Source organism: Hesperophylax consimilis, chromosome 9, assembly GCF_061612785.1.
Source record: "Hesperophylax consimilis isolate HC1 chromosome 9, BYU_Hcon_1.0, whole genome shotgun sequence".
In the NCBI taxonomy this organism is placed as follows: domain Eukaryota; kingdom Metazoa; phylum Arthropoda; class Insecta; order Trichoptera; family Limnephilidae; genus Hesperophylax; species Hesperophylax consimilis.
This window is the reverse complement of record NC_142844.1, coordinates 18,627,365-18,651,432: the sequence shown is the minus strand read 5'-3', so window position 1 is coordinate 18,651,432 and position 24,068 is coordinate 18,627,365. Positions and strand designations below refer to the sequence as shown.

General features: G+C 33.1%; 1 protein-coding gene across 1 annotated transcript in view; it reads right to left on the bottom strand.

Annotated features, from left to right (window-relative positions):
* Window positions 1-244: 244 nt before the first annotated feature.
* Window positions 245-24,068, bottom strand: part of LOC149421006 (progestin and adipoQ receptor family member 3) — a 54,358-nt gene continuing 30,534 nt past the window's right edge. Inside the window, exons 2-6 of the mRNA XM_089635325.1 lie at window positions 13,993-14,231; window positions 11,211-11,367; window positions 6,647-6,799; window positions 4,505-4,693; window positions 245-1,661 (exon numbers count right to left, since the gene is read on the bottom strand). Coding sequence (XP_089491451.1) covers window positions 1,428-1,661; window positions 4,505-4,693; window positions 6,647-6,799; window positions 11,211-11,367; window positions 13,993-14,231 — 972 coding nt within the window. The 3' untranslated portion in view covers window positions 245-1,427. The remainder of the gene's footprint in view (window positions 1,662-4,504; window positions 4,694-6,646; window positions 6,800-11,210; window positions 11,368-13,992; window positions 14,232-24,068) is intronic.

Below are 24,068 nucleotides of genomic sequence, written 5' to 3'. Positions count from 1 at the left end.
TGATACAGTTATCCAAAAGAGATAGGAGAGATAGGATCCCATTAGGTCAGTTGGTAGAGCGGCGCCCCGGCCAGGCGAGGTTCCTGGGTTCAAGTCTTAGATACAACTGTATCTTTTTTTTGATTTTTCTGTTTCAAATTTTCGTTTAAGAATCGCTAATGTTGTCTTCAATAATTAAATTTATTGTACCCAGAAAGGTTATATGTATACAGTTCATGGATTGAAATAAAGGTATTTATTTATTCAATAAAATTTAATGTAACAAAAAATATTTATAACATTGCATTAGATAATAAAAACATAATAATGTGTAAAAAATATCCATAAAAAATAAAAATCATCTGTTTTCTTAATTTATAACAAGTGCTCAAATTTAATACTTAAATTCAAATGACAATGCATAAAAATATTGACAATGCACTAAATATTGTTTTTTGTTTTTCCGCAAAATTATTGTTTCCCATAAAACAGGGAAGACGTAAATTGATTTTTCTGGTTAAAATTGCATTATATCTTTGTAATTAATTTCAAAGGCTAAAAAAATAATATTTAGTTGCTATTCTTATATTAATCATAAAATACCAGTAAAATCACCCATCAAATGCACCTACGCATTATTTATTGTCTTTTGATAAAGGAATGTTTTTATCAATTATTGTTATATTTATATAATAATGTGTTATTATTTAGTGTAAAAATATCAACGAACATTAACGAAGGAATATGAACGGTACTGCAGGGTTCTGTGGAGGCAGGATTTGTGCAAAACTTGAACATACCGACAAAGTATAGAAAAATAGAGTACCCATATTATAGGCACTTAGTTTCAACATGTTATTAATTATTGGTAACATTGTCATACTTTACCAACTAATAGGTAACATTACATTTTAGAGATAAATGATAATAATGAAATAACAGAACACTACACCCAACTACAACACTGCTGCGACTTTAGGCATTTTGACCTTCTCCATATTTGAACACCTTTTACCGTGACCGTTATTAGCTATCATAACAGCATTCAATGGTAGAGATATAAGTGTAACTCCTAGTCAGGTGTATTAATTCTTATTAACGAAATAATAATAATCATTACCCTGTATTCTCAATATTCGTGAGCTATTATCAAATTGAAATAAGTGAATTGATTGATGTTTTTATCATCTGGTTCTAAAATACTTCATTAAACATCGAGCCAATCAAACGTCACAAACTCTACTGGTTTCAACGATACTGAAAGTGGTACATATTCTACAACACTCACAAAGAAGATCAATAACATGAATTGATTTGTCTATCTATATACAAACAATGTGAGATTTTCACACCTCCTTAAGGTCATTTTAACATTGCTTCGAGCAATTTAAAGATTGTAACGATAAAAATGTATCACAGAATAGAAGCATAATTTATTTTTTCTAAAATTAGAATATCCTCATGGTGTTGGCACAGCCGTGGTTCATCCTGTACTGGACGTACATCATGCCAGAGTTGTGCCAGTAGTAGAGGGCAAGCACCACGAACATGTGCCACCACTGGTGCGAGTGGCCAATGAAGTCAAACTTTCCGGCGCACCACCTTTCCGGGATTTTGAACAAGTAGATGGCGAATGCAATCCCGCTGATGACGTACATTCCAATGACTCGGGGGAACAGCAACTAAAACAAAACAAATATTTTAACATAGCATAAAAATATTTTTAAAACATGCACATGTCAACTATTAGGTGTATCATTTTGTGCTACTTCGATAATATGTGTAGCCAATAAGGCATTTTTTACGCAAAGAAAGTAATTTGACCACAAAAATTCTTTTGGAATCTTGTTTTGCATGTTGTTGCAGATATTATCACTATTGAAGCAACAACATAAATGCAAGTCATGAGAAGTTTTATGGTTTTTTGGGTAAGTAATCTTAATGTTTTCACAAAGCAAAATCTAACAACAAAAAATAGCATTGAAGAAGCAAAGTTCCCATATTCCCTCTAAAGGGGGAATTGGCTAATAATGATGGATAGAACTCGAAAAATCCCCTATAGATCTCTTAATTTGGTTGGTTCAACCATTGTGTGTCAACCGTTGAGTGTTGCATACCGACGAAGAGATGGTTGGTTCAATTTCGTCAGTTGCCTATCTCCTACTTTATTAAAAAATGAAAAATTTGTGATCCCTCTAACTACTATTTTGCTTTTTACCAAAATTTTGATTTTTACTTTTTCATACATTGGATCCTTTTCAACACATTCAATCTGCTCCAAAAGGAACACAAGAGTCTCGTTCCTGGTATCTCGAACAGAGATAACAGGATACATACAATGTATCTCCACATGATTCAACTTTACGTTCAACTCAACTAGGGTACTTCAACCTAATTCCGTCCAGTAATACACAATAAGTTCCCATATTCACTCACTATAGGGATTTCTCTAATTTTGAATCCAGTATTGAAACACTGACAAGTTTAACAGTAACTTTAGTTCCCAAGTTATGATAATACATAATCATTACTATAACCATCAGTGTAAGATTCGTTTCATCGATAATAACTCATTTATTCTGTTAATTTTCCTGAAAACATACATTACCAACACCAAATATCATTGATAAGTTGTTTATCACTAGGCAAAACTAAATTGTTAGGTTCTTATGTTGATTTTGCTTCTCTGTTTACCCATAAATCAGTTACCGGTAAAATAGAAAGTAAATGTAATGTGGCAATAATCATTAGAGAGTGAAAAACTAAGAGCATATTGTTAGACCTTGAGGTAATAAGTAATAACTAATATTATTTTTTAAATTTAAACTTACGTTTAAAAGACAAAGTTTTTATGCAAAGCACAAAGGATAAAAAATTATTATAAACAATAATTATTAGCCTAAAACACCGACATAAATTGAAAAAATCTTCGGAGAAAAAATAATGCCGCCGACGGGAATCGAACCCGCAGCCTTCCGATTGCCAGTCAGGTAATAATAATACAGTAACTAATAATCTACGTTGCTGTTCCTTTTTCTTGACCAACATTTCGGACAACCTAGAAGTGTCCATCATCCGGGCATATGTGTTGAGTGTTGAGAAAAGTATATTCATATGTCTAGAAATGTTAATATTTAATCCTCTTTTACATGGTTTTCTGCGGTCAGCTTAGGAAAAACCCACCAAAGTTGGAAATTATGAAATACTGAATGCAACCCTGTTATCCCTATTAATGTTACTTATTTGGGTTTTGTGAATCTCCATAGCCTTTGCGTTTAAGTTGTGTGCTTTCAATGTGCTATAGAATCAAATTCAAAGAGATAGCCAGTTTCCAAGAAACACTTAACTACAGAAAGAAGCACAACTCCCCGCAAGTCAAATAACATATCACTATTGGCTATGAAATCTTAAATGAAACGAATGGCCTGGTACACAAGGCCAGTGTTTAGTAGTAAATTAGTGGTAACTAAACCAATTAGTCAATTTGGAGGCACTGTCCGCATGTTGACAGTGCGTTTTAATGTTAAGTAGTAAGTTATCATTTAATTGCACTTTAGTTGACTGGAAATTCCTTTTTTTCAGCTTATTATTCCTCACCATTGATGCGCGTGCATCCTTTTAGTAGGTGGAACCTGCTGTTCTTGTACTGTCAACGTATGAAGTCTGAATGTCGCCAAATATCCTCACTGCTGCGCACATCATCTAATGAATTGCATTACGGACATATGGACGGCATTTTACAACAATGGTTTGGCTACCCCTTATCACACTAGTAAACACAGGCCATAAAAAATCCAGTGATTTTTTATTACAATATTGATAACAATCCTCTTGAGACATTAACACAAATCAAAGACTTAGGCATCACTTTTCAATCAAATCTTTCATTTCATAACCACATAACAGAAATCTCTAATAAGGGCTTAAAAATGTTGGGTTTTATAACTAGGCTAACCAGAAATTTTAACAATATATTTGTTATATTTCGCCTATGTAAGAAGTCAACTTGAGTACAATTCTCCTGTCTGGAACCCACAATATAATATACATGTACAAGCTGTTGAAAGAATACAAAACAAATTTTTACGTTTTATAAATTTTAAAATGGTTATTCCAGCAATTATGTTGAACTACAACACTCTGATATGAATACGCTCAAATTGTCAGACAGAAGAATTTTCACTGACTTGGTATTTCTATATAAAATTCTAAATGATTTAATTGATAGTCCGGTATCGCTAGAATTGATAAGCTTCCGGATTCCACAATGTAATACCAGAAGTCAGGATTTATTTTAGTGCAGAAATTCTGGGACTAACTACCATATGTATTCCCAGAATACTAATGGAAGGAAACAATTATACCAAGTCAGTGAACATCTTAAATTTATCTTTAAACAAATATAAAATGTTGTTAATGAAGCAATTCAGTTATGTACAATAAATAATGTATATTTTTTAATATTCATTTGTAAAAGCCCCGAAAAAGGGCGTTAATAAATAAATACGAGTAGATAGGAACTAACCTGAACCATAGGGTTATCAAACCCTCCCATTGCAACTGCCCAGTGGAAAGTTGGCAACACTCCATAAGCTGCCCAGGCCACAAAGATCATCATCTTGATATTGGCATTGATTTTGAACTGAGGAAGTTGAGCCAACATTGCCACCACGAATATGAGGGTGACTGTTATAAGGTAGAACAATTGTAATTCCTAAAAATAGAGACAATACAATAATTAATTACATTAAATTTTAGAGGGAAGCACATCACCTTACGAGGAGAGATCAAAGACCTATGTTGAGGGTGTATTGACAGTAACATAATGGCAAGCATTTTTTTAAAGCTTGTACCTATAACGTATGAACATGGGATTTATAAGTGTTCCTGCACACTTTAATGATTAAGTCAGTGATTGTCTAGTGGCAATCGTTAAATTGAGCACCTTATTTTCACTGTAGTCTATTTGCAAAGAGCTAGTAGATGTTTACAAATAAACAATTATATCCTAGTAATTACTTTTATTTCCAAGCAAACTCTCACATGAATCAGTAATTAAAATGATCATAAGATTGCCAACTGAGAAGGTATATGCTCAAGGTACATGTATTGTTTTTATAAACTGTTTATCCATTATTTTTGCATAGGTAAGCATGTACCATTTTTCTTTTTTACATAAGTATAAAAATATAAATATAAACATATAAAATCAAAAGGATTAATATTAATTAATTTATTAGTTATAATTTACTAGTTCATTATGAGTGGAAGAAGAGTTCACGGTCAAAATATGCTGTTTTTAATAGATTCTAAGCAGGTAATAATATTTTTTCTATGAGGATTTACCTATTTTCTTAATCATATTACATTTTCCTATTCAAGCTATTTTAATTTACTCTACATCAAGAGGTGGATACATTTTGGAGGACACAAATAAAAAAATAGAAATGCTACGGTCAATCAACACAAATTTATGTTGATCACGGGGCAGTGTAAACAAATTAGTAAAATTTAACTAACCATCCAAGTGATGGGGTATTCACAAAATAAATGCCTTGAGCAATGGAGATTTCCGGGCATTCCATTTCATTCATTTTTATAGATTCGGCCATTCTCATTAAAAAAATAATACTTTTCTATATTAAACATTTCAATCTCTTGTCAATGAATCCATTATTTCATCGTCTATTCCATTTTTGTAGGTTTTACAATTAAGCTGTTTATGAGAAATTGAAAAAAAAATCTTAAAATAAATTCAATTCAATTCAAAGTAAATTATCTAAGTAAGTACCTAAATTTAGACAGACATCGCTCAAGGCCTAGAGCGATGAGACCTAAATATGGGTAGCCATCGTTCTACCAGTTTAGTTCAACTTATAAAAAATTTCAACTTACACTTCAATTAAAATTGCAATAATTTAAATAATAAAATGATATCCTTGGACCTTTACTCACAATAAATAATAAATCTGATGTAGTCGTCATTTATTATTTTGGGAATGAGAATGCAACAAAGAGAAAAAAAAAAAAAAAAAACTAAAGTAACCATCACGCCGTTTCTCCGAAGGGTTAGGAGGAGAGGACGGAGGGCCAAACAACTCGGTCTTGGCACACACTTCTTGCCTCATTCACATTCATGCATCGTCTCATAAATACTCATCTATTATTCTGACTCTTGACATGGCCCGACTCAAGTATCTGATTCACTTGATGGTGACATCTCTTCCTCGGGCATCCCCGACTTCTGCTACCATTCTCATTTGCGTCATATATTTTCCTTACACCCCTTTCTTCGCTCATGCACTCTACATGCCCAAACCATCTAAGGTTCTCTTTATTAATCTTACTCATAACGCTTACATCAGCCTTGCACGCTTTGAGTGAAAATAATGTGTCTATAACATTAACCCGCTCTAACCTGGTCTTATAACATTACAAACATTAATTTGCTGTTGTTATATAGAAGTAATATCAAATCCATTAGCATACCATTAAAAATGGGTAAGATAACGGTTTGGAGAACATGTTGATTTAGATCTAGTCAATAAACACAGTTAGTACAGTTGGAAATATATCACGTTTCAATTATGGATTCTGATTTTTCATTGCCTATACTGTATTAGATTAGGATAGGTTTAGGTTTATATTATGTTAGTAAAATGGTTACCTGGTGACACCAGAAGGCATAGTAAACTCCTGAAGTATAAATGGCCAACAATGAAAGGGCAATCCCAAACAGATCGTACATCAAGAAACACTCAAACGTGTCTTCGGAACGGCAGGAAAATGTGTGGTAGAGACTTGAAAGTATCATGCAAGCCTGAAAGAAGAAAAAAAATCAATTACATGGATGTGAGCAAAAATCGTTTCTTATTATTATATTTAAGCATAATTTGATGGTAATAAAGTACTCTATTATAAGATTTCCGAAAAATCTTTTTTATAGCTGATGATTGATCATAAAAACAGAAAATCTTCAACTGATAATACTTTCTGACGGGCTCTTTCACAGATTTTCAATAATAATTCATCATATTAATTTATTTTCAAGTTCTGTGAAAGTCATATTTAAGTTCTGTTATTATATCATTATGGGCCAGTTGCTTCACAGAACTAAAATAATAGCAAAACTTGAAAAGAACTTTCACAGACCTTAAAAATTAACTTTTAAATTTGATACATTGTTCAAATTTTCTGAAATAACCCGTCCTTAGACCTGCAGTTTGTGAAACAACCCATCCTTAGACCTCTAGTTTGTGAAACAACCCGCCCTTAGACCTGCAGTTTGTGAAATAACCCATCCTTAGACGTGTAGTTTGTGAAACAACCCGCCCTTAGACCTGCAGTTTGTGAAACAACCCATCCTTTGACCTGTAGTTTGTGAAACAACCCGTCCTTAGACCTGCAGTTTGTGAAACAACACTTCCTTAGACCTATAGTTTGTGAAACAAACCGTCCTTAGACCTGCAGTTTGTGAAACAACACTTCCTTAGACCTATAGTTTGTGAAAAAACCCGTCCTTAGACCTGTATTTTGTGAAATAACCCATCCTTTGACCTGTAGTTTGTAGTCTAATTTAATAAGATGGTGTTTTTGTTTGATAAATTTATGGGAGTAAGAGGTTTAAATATATCCTCTTCTTCCTTTTGTACAAAGATAATATTTTTATATTCATAGAAAATGGGATTACTGATTATTGGTATTAGAGTTTATTATGCATACAAATATGTTTTTTAGGTATTATGTTTGAGTCCTTACGTAATAAATTAATATTACACAAATAGAAGTTTATATTTCTTTTAATCTGCTTTGTTTATTCTATGTGAGTTGAACTTGTAGTACAAACGGAAAATTGGTGAATCTACATCACACTTCGATTTTTCGACTTCCGAATTTTTTGATTTGAACTTTTGTTTTCGAATAAATCGACTCCAAAGTTACAAAATGATTTTTTTTGGGTTTCTTCTCTATGAGATGTAGATTCGCCAGTTTCCCGCTTATACTACGAGTTTCCGGACACCGTGTATATTCAATGTTTTCAATTTAATAAAAGTTTAAGATAGGTCTTTAATGCCCACTAAGCTGATATTACAAAAAAGTGATGAAGTAAAGAAATAAGCCAAGAATGTATTATTAAAAGCATTTCGCGACTTATTTTACAGATATGATTATTTTTACAAATTTAATATTTTTATTTAATTGCTTATTTTTTTAAGGATAAAAAAGAAGTTTTCCTTAGTGAAAGTACCGAAATCGTTATAAAATTGATACAGCTTCGTATATTTCGACAATATTTTCTTCTGAAACCTACTTTATACTTTCTCTCTTCCGTATGATGCTATGAACAGTGAACACGTTTCGTAACATTCCAGTTATTCAAATACATAAATATTGTATAAGTAAATGGCACAAGAAAAAAATTTGGTTTGAACATAATCTTAAGATATAAAAAATCAGCCTGCATATGTTTGCGCTTGCAAAACTCGAAAAGTAGTCAACCGATATCGCTGAAAATTTCAAAGTTTGTTCTTATTAATGCCAGGAGTCTTAAGAGAGTGGTTTGGATGGTAGAAGATCTCGGGGACGCCCGAGAAATAGAAGTCGAATTGAAGTCGGTGTAATATGGTTTTTAACAGTAACATTGTTGTATATAAAACATGTGTTTTCCGTCTATTACATGCATGTTTATTGTGTGGATAACTTTATTTTGATAAATCGAATAAATGTTGACGAACACATCACCCCAGCACCGGATCAATAGTTTTTAGTGTAATGGGAATATATGTACTGAGGAAAGAAATTTACTAGGTATGACTACCGTAAAAAGCGAATTATGTGTTTTCTTCAATTTAAATGTCAGTTTTCAGGCAATAAACGATTATTAAAAGCAGTAGCATAGAGTGCCAAATATGTAAAAAAGTGATTTTTTGCTTACCAATAGCAATAATAAATATAAGTTTTAATGTTTACTAAGTGTTTCATTGTGTTCACCCTCAGTATTTTTTGGTAATTTTCTCTGTTTGAACTGGCCAAAATCAAAGGGGTTTATGATTTTCAAAGAACCCTTTGATTTTTTGACAAATTTAAAAAAAAATAAGGACCCTTTGATAAAAAAATTTCGTTTTTTTATCTGGACCATCTGGCAACCCTAGGCAGAGCCCATAAATAAACCAATCACGCCAATTCAACTATTCTATAGAAAAAAGCATGTTCTGACGGATACATTCCAAAGATTCCAAGAAATAGATCAATGATCCCGGTTTATTTTTATGAATGATCCTGAATAGATGATCCTGGCTTACCAAATATAAATTTATTTGCTGATGATTGCATATATATGTACCAGCGCCCTTGAGGTGATTTCTCACGAAAACGGCGCTATATAAATTAGCCAAATATTATTTATAATAAAAATTGTAGAACAATGAATGTTGTATTTTTTTGTTTGGTTTGCGTTGTGACTAGGTATATTATTATAGTCCATAGTAAAGTAAGACCCGTGAAAGACGCACGATGTCTCATTGAAAGAATGGAAAAATATTGAAAAATTGTACCATTTTTGTATAATATGAATATTAAATGTATTTTAATTATTACCTATTTATACGTCAATCATTGTTATATAAAGAATAATAATTTGTTTACTCCAAAAATTTTGCGAATTAATTATTATTCATTTCCACCAACTTCAACGAAATACAATGAAATATTTCACCTGGTAAACAAAAAGTGGGTCATTTGACTATAAAAAACAAAATGTTTAAACTCAAGTTAGCATAATTTTATTGGAGAAACATTCAGAAAAATTTTGTTGTAAAGATATTATTATAGTCGTAAGTTATAAATAGATCATCAGTATGAAAAGTAGGCATAAACCAATAACTCACTAAGCTATTAAATTAAGTTATATTATGTAATGACCATAATTTCAGGACGACTATCAATGCATTTGTACATATTATGTTATGTCAAATTATTTTAAATACTAAAATACCGATTTTTGCATATTTGGGAACAGAGACATGAATCTTGATTTGTGTCATTTTTTTAATACAGGGTGTCCGGGGGTAGAGTGCACAAACTTCGGGAGGTGATTCTAAATGATAGTACCTACCTACGAGTAATAAGAGATGGATAACTTTTTCGAAATTCAATCTCTTTTTCTAGTAACAAATATGTAAGGAATAAATAATATAATGTACACTCCTCTTCCAACCACAAGCTAATGCTTCTCTGGAAGAGTAGTATTTAATATTGTCATTGTAAATTATAAACCTTATTACTTATACAGGGTGTATCGGCACGTACCCGACAAACTTTAATATTTAATATTTTCACCACATGTCACCACTGTTTTATCCTTTGTCACAGTTTGAAAACCCATCTGGCAATATTTTATTCGAGTTTCGTTGAATAATATACGTACGTACCTACATTGGCGCACTTTTACAATCACATTTTAACTCACATTCACATTTTTAACTATTATTATTTAGTGTGTATGAAAGAGCGAAGACGCTTTGTGACACACTTGCTAATAACAGCTGTTGAACACGAGAAACAATGCCAACGACAGTGACGGAGTGTGGATTTTTTTATAATTTTTTGTTTTTAATTGAAAAAAATGTTACGGACAGCAAAGTGCCCATAACATTTTTTACTCCAAATGTGCTAAGGAACAGCTGGTTAAAGTTTGTCGGGTACGTGCCGATACACCCTGTATGTACTTTTTCCTTTAATAAATAAAAAAATAAAAAAACCGAAAAAGTTAATTGTCTTTCTTATTCTACCATCATGAAGAATCACCTCCCGAAGTTTGTGCACTTTAACCCTGGACATCCTGTATATTCATGGCAATTTCAACAAATGGGGTTGACAATTTTTTATATTTTTATTTCATAAATTTCCAAATACGGTATATTAATTTTGTTTACAGTTCTATAATAAACTTTAAATGGTTAATTTTAGGTATTTGAACCATCACCCAGACTCGACACAAGTTCAGCTTACGGGTCTACAGATCCCAAATACGGCCCTGCCATTTTGTTACATACCTCCTGCGACAAAGCTTTGGATTGACTTGAAAAGGTTCAAATATCAAAGAAGATGGTAAATTACAGAAGACGGCTTTTAGGGTTTATTGATGTTTTTTTTAAAACTCTTGAATTTTTCATAAAAGAATATTATAATAGGAAAAACAATGAGAACCATACGGAAATAATAATATTTACCTGGAAACATGACAGAAGAACAGCAACGACCAGCTTGTCAGTGAAGGAGGCGTGAATGTTGAGGAGAATCAGATCATTGATGGTCAGTCCAAGGAACAGGAACCAACCGAAGATGTGTGACCAGATGTTGATCGTCTCGTTGGTCCACCAAAATACACTGCAATTTTTAAACATGTGTTAAAATGGAGATAAGAATCATAAAATTAAGGAAAAATCTCATAACAATTTTCCACTACAGAGAGTCATTGGGAAGATGGCATTCTTGTTTTAGGAAATGGCGTGATAATGAACGACGTGCGGGAGGGGAATGGTTGATAAGTACCTTGCTATTAATTATATTAATATCTGTCCAGTAATAATTAATATCTGGAATATTCCCCGAACTAATAAGATGAATTCTACAGAATATTTGTGTTTTTAAGTTATGTATTCAAAATGAGTTTGTCTCCTATTTGATGAAAATGTAGTATATTTAAGGAGTTAAATTAGTTTTTCGATATCTCCAAAAATTGTGAAGACAAAGTAAACTTGGGTAAAAGGTATACAATCGTGTCCCCTGACGTCACACGAGACACAATTCAGTACAATTCACAATTCAAATGGCTGTGCAGTGTTACAGTAGGTAGGGGACCTACGCAAGTAAACTTGGGTAAATGGTATACATTCGTCTCCCGTGACGTCACACAAGACACAATTCAGTACAATTCACAATTCAAATGGCTGTGCGGTGCTGCAGTATGTAGAGGATCTATTGCTGAGCCAATCGTATGTATTGTGACATCACACGCTTATCGGGCGGCCTAAAATATGAAAAATTTGACGGCTTATTCGATATTTAAAAAAAATAATAAAAATGTTTTTTTTTTTAAATAAGATGAAATTTCGTAGGAAACAATCTCATTGGTTAGTCTGGGATAATCTTAGATGAAAATTCCCGCAATTTTCCCCATTTCTGAAATATTTCCCAAAATAAAATAACGGAAATTTACCCATTACAAACCATTAAACATGCCTAAAACCATTTAGAACGATGTTTTGAGCTGAATCATTATTCTCTCACTTTGGTCGTATTTAGCATATGGAGGTACCTGGCACCCTGGTACCTTTTACACTGGAACGAAGTGCAAATATATGCATTCTAGTGTTGTGTTCATTTTTTAGGTATTTGAAATATTCAACTAAAATGATGTACTTAATAAAATTCTAAGCCCTGCAAAAAAGTATATATTTACAGGGTTTAGAACTAGCGACCTCTGAGTCCAGAGTTAAGAAGGAACTCTCATAGCATTTTCGTCGTGTTTTAAAATGATAAAGTTTGCTGCCGACACAACGGTTTATAGAATGAATGAATCGTGACACAGATAGTTTATTATTTATTATGTATCCCGTTTGATCATTGTATAATAGAGCCAACCTCCTGGTCCAGAACTGCGGCGTTGCTAAGCTAACTTGTTATAATTCATTCGCAAATGCTGACCTTTTAAGCGGGGAGAAAATAATCAACTTTTCAGAACATCTCAGCCAATAGCAGAAAAATAATAATAAATAGAAACGCACACGCATCGTTCTATTTTTAAAGTGATTCGAGTATTATCTACTAGCACATTTCCAGTAAAAAGATTGTTTATTTCTGTATCAGAGGATATTGTACGTATCAGAGCGGTAGGTAACAAGGTATTTTGGTTTCTGGAGCATCCATTTTAAAATGCCCCACCCGCAATAAAGCTAGTTACATACGGCGTTTTATTATTATATGGCAGGGACAGAAAACAACTGTGCTCTGCGTATCACTCTAACTCTACTAACCAACCATTCGACTACCATAATGTGGGCATGTTCCTAGTTCAGCAGTCAAACTTTCTGCAAATGAAAAGTTTGTTCAAAAAAGTAGTACATAATTTGTTTTGATATGTGTTCAAAGGCAGGTGTTCCGTTACACTTAGTTTAGTTTTTGCTAAATTAATGGCATACCAACATTACCCACCGACTCGGTAATATAAAAAAATGCCATTTCTTTTTGTCCTTCATTAATCGCGCTCGGAGCCACTACCCCGACTGCATTATTCCGGCCCTGCACCGCATACGCAGGTATACGACCTAGATAGCTTAAGAGGAAGCTACAAGCCAAAAATGTGTATATTCTTGGTATACCTTATATTGTAGGTAATGGGCATTAAAATCGCTTGACAAATGGAGTCTAGAAACGTTCGATTTCAAGCACAAAACTGGTTTTTATTTATTTTGTAAATAATTTTATAAGAAAGCAAAAAAGTTAATCTTAGCTATAATACTGCATTTTTTAAAAGTCGTTTCCTTTATGCATTCATACATTTCTATTGAAAAAAAAATTGTAGTTTACTTTTATATTTTTTATTGAGTAATTTATTTTTTTATTTGTATTCTACTCAAGCGAAATGATAGGAAAACCTTCAATTTATCTAAAGCATATTTTTTTAATATTCATAATGTATACCAATTCGTTATAAAGATTAATCAAAATAGTGATTTGACATTAAGCTTCCCCTTAACATTGTGTAGATATAATAAATTTGACTATAACACTTTCTGTAAGCTCTAGGTCAAGAGGCCAATAAAAATAGGTTACTGTCAATTTTGCTCACGTTTCCCTGTAAAGTTTTGTCGTCAAAAATATCCTGTACCAATATCTAATGAAGGGATTACGTTAACTTCAGATCATAAGAATCCACGACAACACTCTTGCGCTCTTGCCCTAAGTAAAGAGGCCAATTTAATAAAACAGGTTACTGTCTATTCTGCTCACCTTTCCCAGCAAAGTTTGGTCGGCAAGAATTTCCTGTATCCAGATCTGATGAAGGGGTTGTGTTGGAGGTAGGCGGGAGCCTGTTCGTAGGCGGTCAGCTCCCTCAGTTTCAAGTACTCCAGGTCCTCGGCTGTCAGGGTGCTGAGAGCATCATCGTCCTTCTTGCATCTCTGCACCTTGCAGAGGCACACCTTGGAGCACCGCCGCTCTCGGAGCTGCTTGATGTTGCTGCCGTCATTCTGGAAAAACAGAAATATAAGTAATAATATATTTATTTATTTATTATTTAGTAGAGTGGGAACGTTAAAGCAATCACATACATCATAATAGTAATAATGTCAACAATAAAACATAATGTTGAAGAAAAGTAACAAACAGCACACCTAACCAACCTAACATAACATAACCGTGTTCCTATATATTATGAATGTACTAAAAGTTTATTATGAAATGGAATGATTTCCCGTTTTTAACAAGTTTTTAATAAATCAGCAATACTCACTCACTAACTCGCAAGAATTGAATTATACGCTATAATAATACATTGAATAAACCTGCATGTCATAATTCATAATTTTGTTAACTCTGTAATAAACGGATATATAAGTTAATACCTTTAAATTATTGTTCAACCTGCATGCTAACCGGTAGAAAACTAGATCAAAGTCATTGCAATAGACCGCTTAGTAAATATTATATTATGTACCTTGCCGGTTTGCGGTATCGAAACTTGTTTTATGCATGTTAAAAAACGTAATAGAACAGAAGACTTGTAAGTTCTGTAAGGTAAGTACCAGAATTACTAAAGCTGGATGGTGTTCTTTGTGATGACTACTCAATCTAAACTACTGAATCTCAACTACTCCAACTATGGAACCTCTAGTATCGGATAGTATTGTGTGACAAAAGGAAACTAGGAAACTTTAAAGGTTAAACATAACGCTCGTTATAATTTACGCGTTCATATGTGGCATTCATTTAATTATTTTATTAAAATACACTCTTTTTAAGTTATGTTTTAAAATATTAAGACGAATTATTTGTTTGCGCTCGTACACACGTAATATGAATATGAATATAAAGTTATACTTGTATAAACACTAAATTCTTGCAAGAGAGGCATACAAATACAATATTGGATTTAATCACGAATGATATGGATTTATGAGAGAACTGGAATTAATTCAATCAATCAACCAACCCTGTAAGGTTAAATTCTTTTCAACATTATTTGTAAAAAAATACAAATTAAAGTTTGTTCAGATAGAGAAACAATAGCTTGTGTTGCTTTCACGTCCAACAGATTTCACTGTTTAAAAAAAATGTGTGTCCAACAGATGGCGCTATTTAAAAAAAATATATTTTTACCTGTTACAGGTGACATCTATATAATATATTTGTATAAAAACACACGCGTATTCTAATGCAACGGTGTGTCAAAATGTCAAAGCAATCGGTGAAAAACTTTTGTAGATATAAGATTTTTAACAAATGAACATTAACATTTGTATTTATATAGATTTATTAGGACAGAAGAAGATTTCTCTTGGACCCTTTTCATTGTAAGGTTAAGGGTTAATTCCTTTGCCCCTCTAGAATTTCTAGGTTAATGATCTAATTTTTCCGCTCATAACGTTATTTTTATAATGAGATATTTTATAATATGTGAAGTCATATTTTTCGTTTAATTATTATAAATATTTTCAAATATAAAAAAAGAACAGAAATCTTCTGAGATTTATTGTCTGGTTTATCAAATAGTATAAAAGATTAATTATTAGTTCATTATTATTCTTATCGAAATCCGGGTCGTAGGCGGGTAGCAAATAATGATAGTTAAATAAAAAAGTTTTTCAATTATGTAATCTTCGACAAATATAACTAATATTCCATTTGTTAATTAACTAACGTTTTTAATTGTAATGGATGGACATAATGAGTAGAATATTCCAAAATTAATTTAATATTATTCACTGTTTATTTGAATATATTAAATTTTGCAAGCGTAGGTGTTGCAAATTTTTTAACAGTATGTTAGTATCGGCCGGTCAAATTCGATAACGGTTTAGCCGTTACTGATCCACGACTTGTAGTGAATAATAATTAGTGAAAATTATCATAAAGTTCGATACAGAAAGTCCTCCCGGTGGCAAAGGGCACAGCAAACGCCATTGTTATAAAAAATTTACCGAGACAAATAAACAAGAAATAAAATTTATGCTAGGTACTTAATTTCCTCGTGGGTAAGAATCAAGGTACCTATTCTAAGGAATCTTGGGTATGAATGTGACATTTTCGAAATTGGAACTGAAGAAAACGTGTTAAAAATAAAAATAAAATTTAAATAATCATTTCAAGTACCTACCTCATTAATTTTACCCGGTGATTATTTTTATTCTATATGAAATATTTAAAATTTTGATTTTTTTTTCAGATTTCGTCTTGTCAAGTTGACTTATATCAACCAGTAATTTTATATCCACTGCGTTTATTTTTAGTTACCTATTTAGAATTCATTTTTCAATTTGGAAGGCGGTTTTGGGTACCGCCGCCCGAGAAACATTTATTGGATAACCAACACCTCTGCCATAGGTCATCCTATGTGGTTCGCTACGTTTGGTGACTGAGCAGGGGAGCCCGGGTTCATCGGGTGAGGTGTGTTCAGGATGCGCCTGCCCACCAGCTGCGTTGCGTGCCAGATCGGGAGAGGCTGGTTTGGGGAGACCCTTTGATCTGTCCAACTGGTCTCTTGACCCATCGCCTTGCGCCACTGTGGAATGGTTATGTTCATATGTCTATCACTCCTGGACACACTGATCCATAGATTCCTACCCAACCCTCACACTTTTTACCTTCCCAGATCATCATCTAATTCATTTCCTTAAAAAGACCCTCCATAGAGCATCCCAAAAGATGACATAGGCCTTAAGAGAAAATATTTTCCTCAAGGCCTATGTCCTCTTTATCAATATAGGTAATATTGTAAGTAAGCCGTTGATTATAATGTCAGATTAACGTAATTTAATTTGTGTAGTTCAACTTCCTGCTCAGTTGATGAAAAATGAGAGAAAATGGTGGTTGTGTGTAGTTTTTACTTTTTTGTGCATTCTACCATTTTTTAAAAGCGGTAGCACGACATGATGTTTATATTTCTAGATCAATACCCAAGTCATTAGTGTCGTTGGAATTTAAATAACTGAAAGACTCATAAATAGACATGCGACAAGTATAAACGTTACGCCTCCTGTGTGGGGTTAGTGTAAAAACATAAGTAGATATCTGCGTAAATATTGATAGTCTTCAATGACCTTTTCAAGCATCATGTCATGTATTGTGCGTGATGCGGGTGAGTGAGAAAGGTGTGCAATGTTGCCCTTGGATACCTACGTAATATACGTTTGCGTCAATGTGCACGTGAACCGAAAGCGTAAATCAAATATTTCCTCATCCGCTTTGCTGACATTCTTTGGACTGACCTTAGAACAAAGAACGCGCTAATTTACAACGATTCACCTGACTACTGACCATTGGCTTTCAACACCATAATAATGCAGACATCATAATAGCCGCTAAACTCTCCAAAACTCCTTTCTTGTTTGTATAAAAATGTCTTATCTTGTCTCAAAATATTATAAGCAATAATTAGTGGATTGAAATATCCATTCAAATTGGAAATATCTCCCGAGTAAAAAAAATGTAATAAGCAGTAATCGTTGATTGAAGTACTAGTACATATTGAATTATTTGGCGAGTTGGAAATAAGCTGACGTAGCTCAGTGGTTCAGAGCACCTGACCGGACATGAGAAGGTGCGGGTTCAATTCCTGTCGGCGGCATTTATTTTTACTCGGGAGATATTTTCAATTTGAATGGATATTTCAGGCGACTAATTATTGGTTATAATATTTTGTTATCATTTGTGCTATACATAAAAAACCCTGTCTTATAAACATTAGTTTATCATTTAAAAAATATTGTCTTGTCTCGTTCAATTTATTAAACTATTACCTACATTTAATTGGGAATATGCTATTTGATTCAATGTTCATTCTTAACCATCACACAACCCCTGTCGGCTTTGTCACCTTACCACAAGGGAGCAAATGTCATGTCTCTTTATTTCTGCATACTTCGAACAAACAAGCATCACAACACGACCGGAGACCACTCACTACGGCATTATCTCCAACTGCTCCACTGCTTTCGAGTGATTCTGACCATGAAACAAATTAAATAATTGGTATGATCGATGAAAAGAAACTCCATAAATAATGACAGATTTATTTAGACATTCACTACTGTGATTCATTACTACAAATTATGAGGCAGTTAGTATGTTATATTTAAATAAAATAAAAATATTTTCTAAGGCTAGCATTACACTTGTAAGTTTTTTCGTAAATTTACGACTTCTAGCCAATGGGCATCTTGCATTTTGAAAATCCAATGCGCCCATTGGCTAGAAGGCGTAAATTTACGAAAAAACTTACAAGTGTAATGCTAGCCTAGCAAATAAAAGTACGTCCATTGTCAATAAAATTTGTTTTGAAAACTTGTTTTTACATGTCACAGGTGACACCTACATACTATATACTAAAGGGGTATTTCATCATCTTTTTGATAACTCGTCCATAATATAACGTAGATTGCATTTTAAATGCTTTTCTCAATGCATTTTCCATTTTAAATGCTTTTTTGCAACATTCTTTTTACTATCTCCACTCATCTTTTTTTCATAAGCGCCAAATATCAGTCGGTCCTCAACCTCGCTATGAGAGATTATTTACATTTGTCAAGTTGCTCCCTGGCAATTGAGTGATACCATTACAAAAAATACTGATTCAAATACTGAACATGGGGCCATGACGCTGTAATATTAAATGTTAGATAGCAGTTTCTATGTTTTTACGTTGGCAACATTAGTCCCTCGCAAATTTTTTGTGGTTTCATAATCTGTAGTCGTGGTGTTTTTGGATTTACCATCATGTAATATGTTTGTTCTACATTGATGTCCATTATTAAATAACAAATTTTTTTTAAAACTCAATAATTATTTTAATTGTTTGACCTGAGAAACCATTTTGCATTTTCAATGCATTTTGAAAATAGGTATTTTGCATTTTGCATTTTCAAATGGAAAAGTTTTAAACCATTTCCATTTTGCATTTCAAATGGTTTTGGGTAGGTACCCATTTTGCACATCTCTGGATATAGGTATACAAAAACACACGCGTAGTCGAATGCAACGTTGTGTAAAAATTTCAATGCAATGACAACGAAATATTCCGTATAATCATGATTTTGATGTTTACAATATTTGTTCGTTTCGAGGACAACAGGTTATAGGAACCTATATAATGTATAAATGAGTTCCTTTTACAGGGTTTTCCAATAAGAGGTGTTATTTTGAATAGCCCGCTATTTCGGTAGATGTTACTTTGAAGCTGTCATTTTTTGACATTTGACAAGTAGAAACTACGCCATTAATAAAAATGGAACGATACACGCTTCAACAATGCATTGAAATTATTAAAATTCACTTGAGTGAATCAAATGCAAATCATCTTGAGTGATGAGGCCCATTTCCACCTCGGTGGCTTCGTCAACAAGCAACATTGTCGCATCTGAGCCTCTCTATCCTCAACGTGTGACTGTTTGGTGCGGTTTATGGTCCGGCGGAGTCATTGGACCTTACTGTTTTGAAAATGAGGCTGGATCAACAGTTACGGTGAATGGATTGCGCTATCGAGAGATGATTAATGATTTCTTATGGCCGGAATTGGATGGTATTGATCTGGACAACGATTAATTTCAACAAGACGGCGCTACGTGCCACACAAACAACGAAACCATTGATCTTTTACGATTGAATATCAAAATAACACCTCTTATTGGAAAACCCTGTACTTCCCAATTATATTAGTTTTGCAATGAAAGTAGCGAACTCTGGAGTTCAGTTACCAAATAAAAAGAAGGTTAGACATTAAAAATGCCGGCTGAAAAAATAACCGTAAAATCGACTATTAGTTCGAAGGCAAATATTTACTACGACAATAATTTACGCAAACCGATTTAATAACAACCCAATCCTCCCAAACACCTTGAATTTGAATCACCTTTGAATAGTTGCTGTAAACAAACCTGCAAAATTCCACCAATCCATGGCAAAAAAAAAGAATCCAATTGATATTTTGGTAAGGTGAGCGTTCCCATAAAAATGGGGTCTAGGTCGACAGTAATTTGATTTGAATTTGGTTCAATGGATATTATCTATCGTGTATCGATTGAATACTAATGATTGGTGTTACTTTAAAATTCAGGTGAAATGAAAATGGAGTTACTTGTGGACTACCCAGTTAGAGTGTAGCTGTGTAATGCGTGAGTCCACAGTAATATGTACAAACATCAACGTGACTAACGGAAGTGTTTCGCAAAAAGCTTTACGCAAAACGTGTTTGTAATCTGACATAAATATACGAATAACGCAAGTCACAGATGGTAAACTCATCTGGCGTAATGATTATCATATTTAATGATTTGCTCATCATGCTTTGCATTTACAGTGAAATGTTGGGGAATACAAAAACGTGATTTATAAAGGGAAAACTCTTTGAAAATGTATTCATTGCTATCTATTTAAACGTATACAAAATTATACTCTAAACTTCTGGTCGGTTATTTTTACGTAGCATTTGGTGCCACATGTGAAATAATAATTTAGCAGAAAAAAAAATCAAGTTCATTAAAATTTTGTACGATACCTATAAAAAATGGTATCTTTATCAAAGAGGTACATAAGGGGGGGGGGGTTAAGGTGGTTATTGCCTAGGAAAAAAAGAGAATAGTAGGTACTCGTAGATTACATTCCTGGAAAATAAAATAATACTATTTGCATTTTTTTTATCAATACGATGTAAACAATGTGTTGTGGTAAAGCAGAGGTCTCAAAAAACTTACTAATTAGTTTTCCAACCACCACCCCCTCCATCCCTTATTTTTTCCCTTGAACGATCGATCCCCCTTTGTGAGTGCAGTAGCTACGCCCTTGATCTCTATGACACAGAATAAATAATGCGGAGATCTAAACTAATTATCACGCCGTTTCTCCGCAGGGGTGGGAAGAAAGGACGGACCGTCAAAACAACTCGGTCTTGACACACACTCCTTGCCTCATTCACATTCATACATCGTCTCATACACACTCTTCTATTATTCTAACTCTTGACATGGCCCGACTCAAGTATCTGATTCACTTGGTCGAGTCATGTCTTCCTCGGGCGTCCCCGATTTCTGCTACCATTCACATTTGCATCTTATAATCTCCTGGTATATATTTAGGATAACAATATTTGTGAGTGTACCCATGTAGCAGAGAACTAATGCGTCCATGATTTAAAAAAAGAAAACCAAACATCTGAATTTTTTGCATTGTATTGTTAAAAATCTCAGATTTCCGTGAAAAATAAAGCAAAATCCGCACGTTTACTCTGTACACAGGCAAGGTACCAACATGCTACCATTCACATTTGCATCGTATATTCTCCTTACACTCCTTTCTTCGCTCATTCGCTCTACATGCCCAAACCATCTGCGTCCCTTTCTTGATGTTTGTGATGTTTGGTAATAAGTTGGGTTTTCAAGCGATAGATGGCACCAGTCATAAAGCTTACTCCAGAGTCCTACAGATGTCGCTAGAGTGTAGCAATTGCCTGTGGAATATTATTGCCAGACAACAAGCTTATAGAAACAGAGAATTACCAACCCTCGGGTAATGAACAGTTCACCTGAATCCAGACTTATTTATTTTAACGTAAATAAACGCAATTATTGTAAAGAACCTTTTACTTAATCAAAGAGTTCCCAACACAGAAATCTGCTAGTAAAGCAGAGATATAACAATGTTACTCATTACGCCTACATCAGACTTCATTCTTTGCGGATCTCCACATTTCTCACACGATCATACATGGTTTTATGATCCCTGAGGGGTATCTGTACGCCTCAGGGATCTCATTTCTACAGCATTCAGTCTACTTTCATCCGGCGGAGATCTACATAAATAAAACATGGATATTTGCTCTGACATCATCTAGTAAAGATTCTCTTATAAAATAAAGATTGAAAGTGGTTGAACGAGTATCTATTGACACCAAGAAGTAGTGGAGAAAACGGCAGGACAAATTTTGTTGGTTAGAATAAAGTCCATTCGAAAAAGTACATTTCTTCCATTTATGGTAGCGTGCACCACAGTTGTATACTATTACGCATCAGTAACTCAACAATTTAAATAATAAATTGGTAAATTCGTATTGTTATTATAAATTTTCCAGAATGATTGCGTGTAGTCGTTTTATCAAATGCGATCAATAAAATAACAATGGATTCAAATGTGATTTTCCTAAAGCATCTTCCTTGTATGCGAAGAATAACAATAAAATCATTTTCCTTTGTATAATGTATGGTACCTACCTACTTATATACCTACCTTCAAACAATGAAATACAACATAATCTTATTGTCAAGGCTTAAAGTCGATCGTCTGTAATATATATGTATTTTTTATTCAGTTATCTATATCCCTGTTGAACTCAAATGCATGGCAATGGTCAATCCGTATGATTTTAATCCAATTATCATCAGAACTAAGAAAAATTCCCAGGCAATTAAGTAAATATACAAATACGTTTAAATTAAAATCCTTTCGGGACAATATTCTTAATCACAATTTATTAAAAAAATATTGTGTTATTCATGAGCAAGTTTACTTTCACTGCGTCGGTTGTGTTTTATGAATAGAAATTAACTAGCGAATGACTGTAAAAACTAATTTTAATTAATCCATTCGGCTCCATAATAGCATTACTTTCATTTGGTATTACACCAAAATAATAACTGAGGTTTAATTCAACTACCTACTTAAATGGTGTAAATGGAAAAATGTGAAATCTCTAAGAAACTAAAAGTATTAAGGTACGAGTATCTACACATCTATAAAAGAATTGTGAGACGGTCAAGGTTAATTAAAACACATTTTGACAGATAACATGATTATGTCATTACAAATTCCCACACTTGCTTTATGCCACTTCAAAGAGAATGCATCTTTGAATCTACAAGATCCCTCCTAAATTCGAACATAAAGAATATTTATTTATTTTTTACTATCTGTACCCTGCCAAGCGTTGCTGTTGCTCAGTCTGTTCGTGCAGATGAAGAAACAGCAGCACGTGTTGTTTTACGTCCGTCAGATGGCACTGTTTTTCAAAAAAGCATGTTTTTACCTGTCACATGTGACATCTATATAATATAGATATAGGTATAGAAAAGCACACGCGTATTCGAATGCAATATTCGATTGAAATAAATAAATTAAAAGATATCAACAAACTGAAACTAAAACTGAAGTTATGCTTGTCAGGAATAATTAACTAAATAATTGCCTGTTTTTCCCTTTCTTTATATTTATTATTAGTCTATATTCATCTCCACTTTATTTATATGTTTCTAATTACTCTCTTAATTGCTCAATATTTAGTATGTAACAGAATTCAATATATTTCCACCTATACATATAGAAAATTACAATTAGTGTAACTCTCTCACCAAATACAAGAACCAGTTTCTTCTTTGGTGAGATTGCGATTGTAAAATTATGTTGTACCCATATGAAATTTATTTAACACTACTGTACCCACTTATATATATATATATATATATAATAAAAAAAAGTTTTGTAAAAATTTTAATGCAATCGGTGAAAAACTTTTGGAGATTAGATTTTGAACAAACGAATATTAAGATTTTTATTTAATTTTGATGATTCAATTTATAAATGGACAATAAAGTTGTTTAAATTTTCATTGGAAACCGTATGGGATGTTTGGAACTGCACGACTTTCCCCAATCCTCATGCCGGAATAAAGAACATTCTTTTGTTGTTATTGAAAATTTCGAGTTTTCATGAAATCTGTACCTACCCAAGACATTAGTAATTATGGTTCCTTATTATTATTTGATCGTCGTTCTACAGGCAGAATCCAGCAAAAAAATAATTATTTTATGCATAGTTAACCTTAT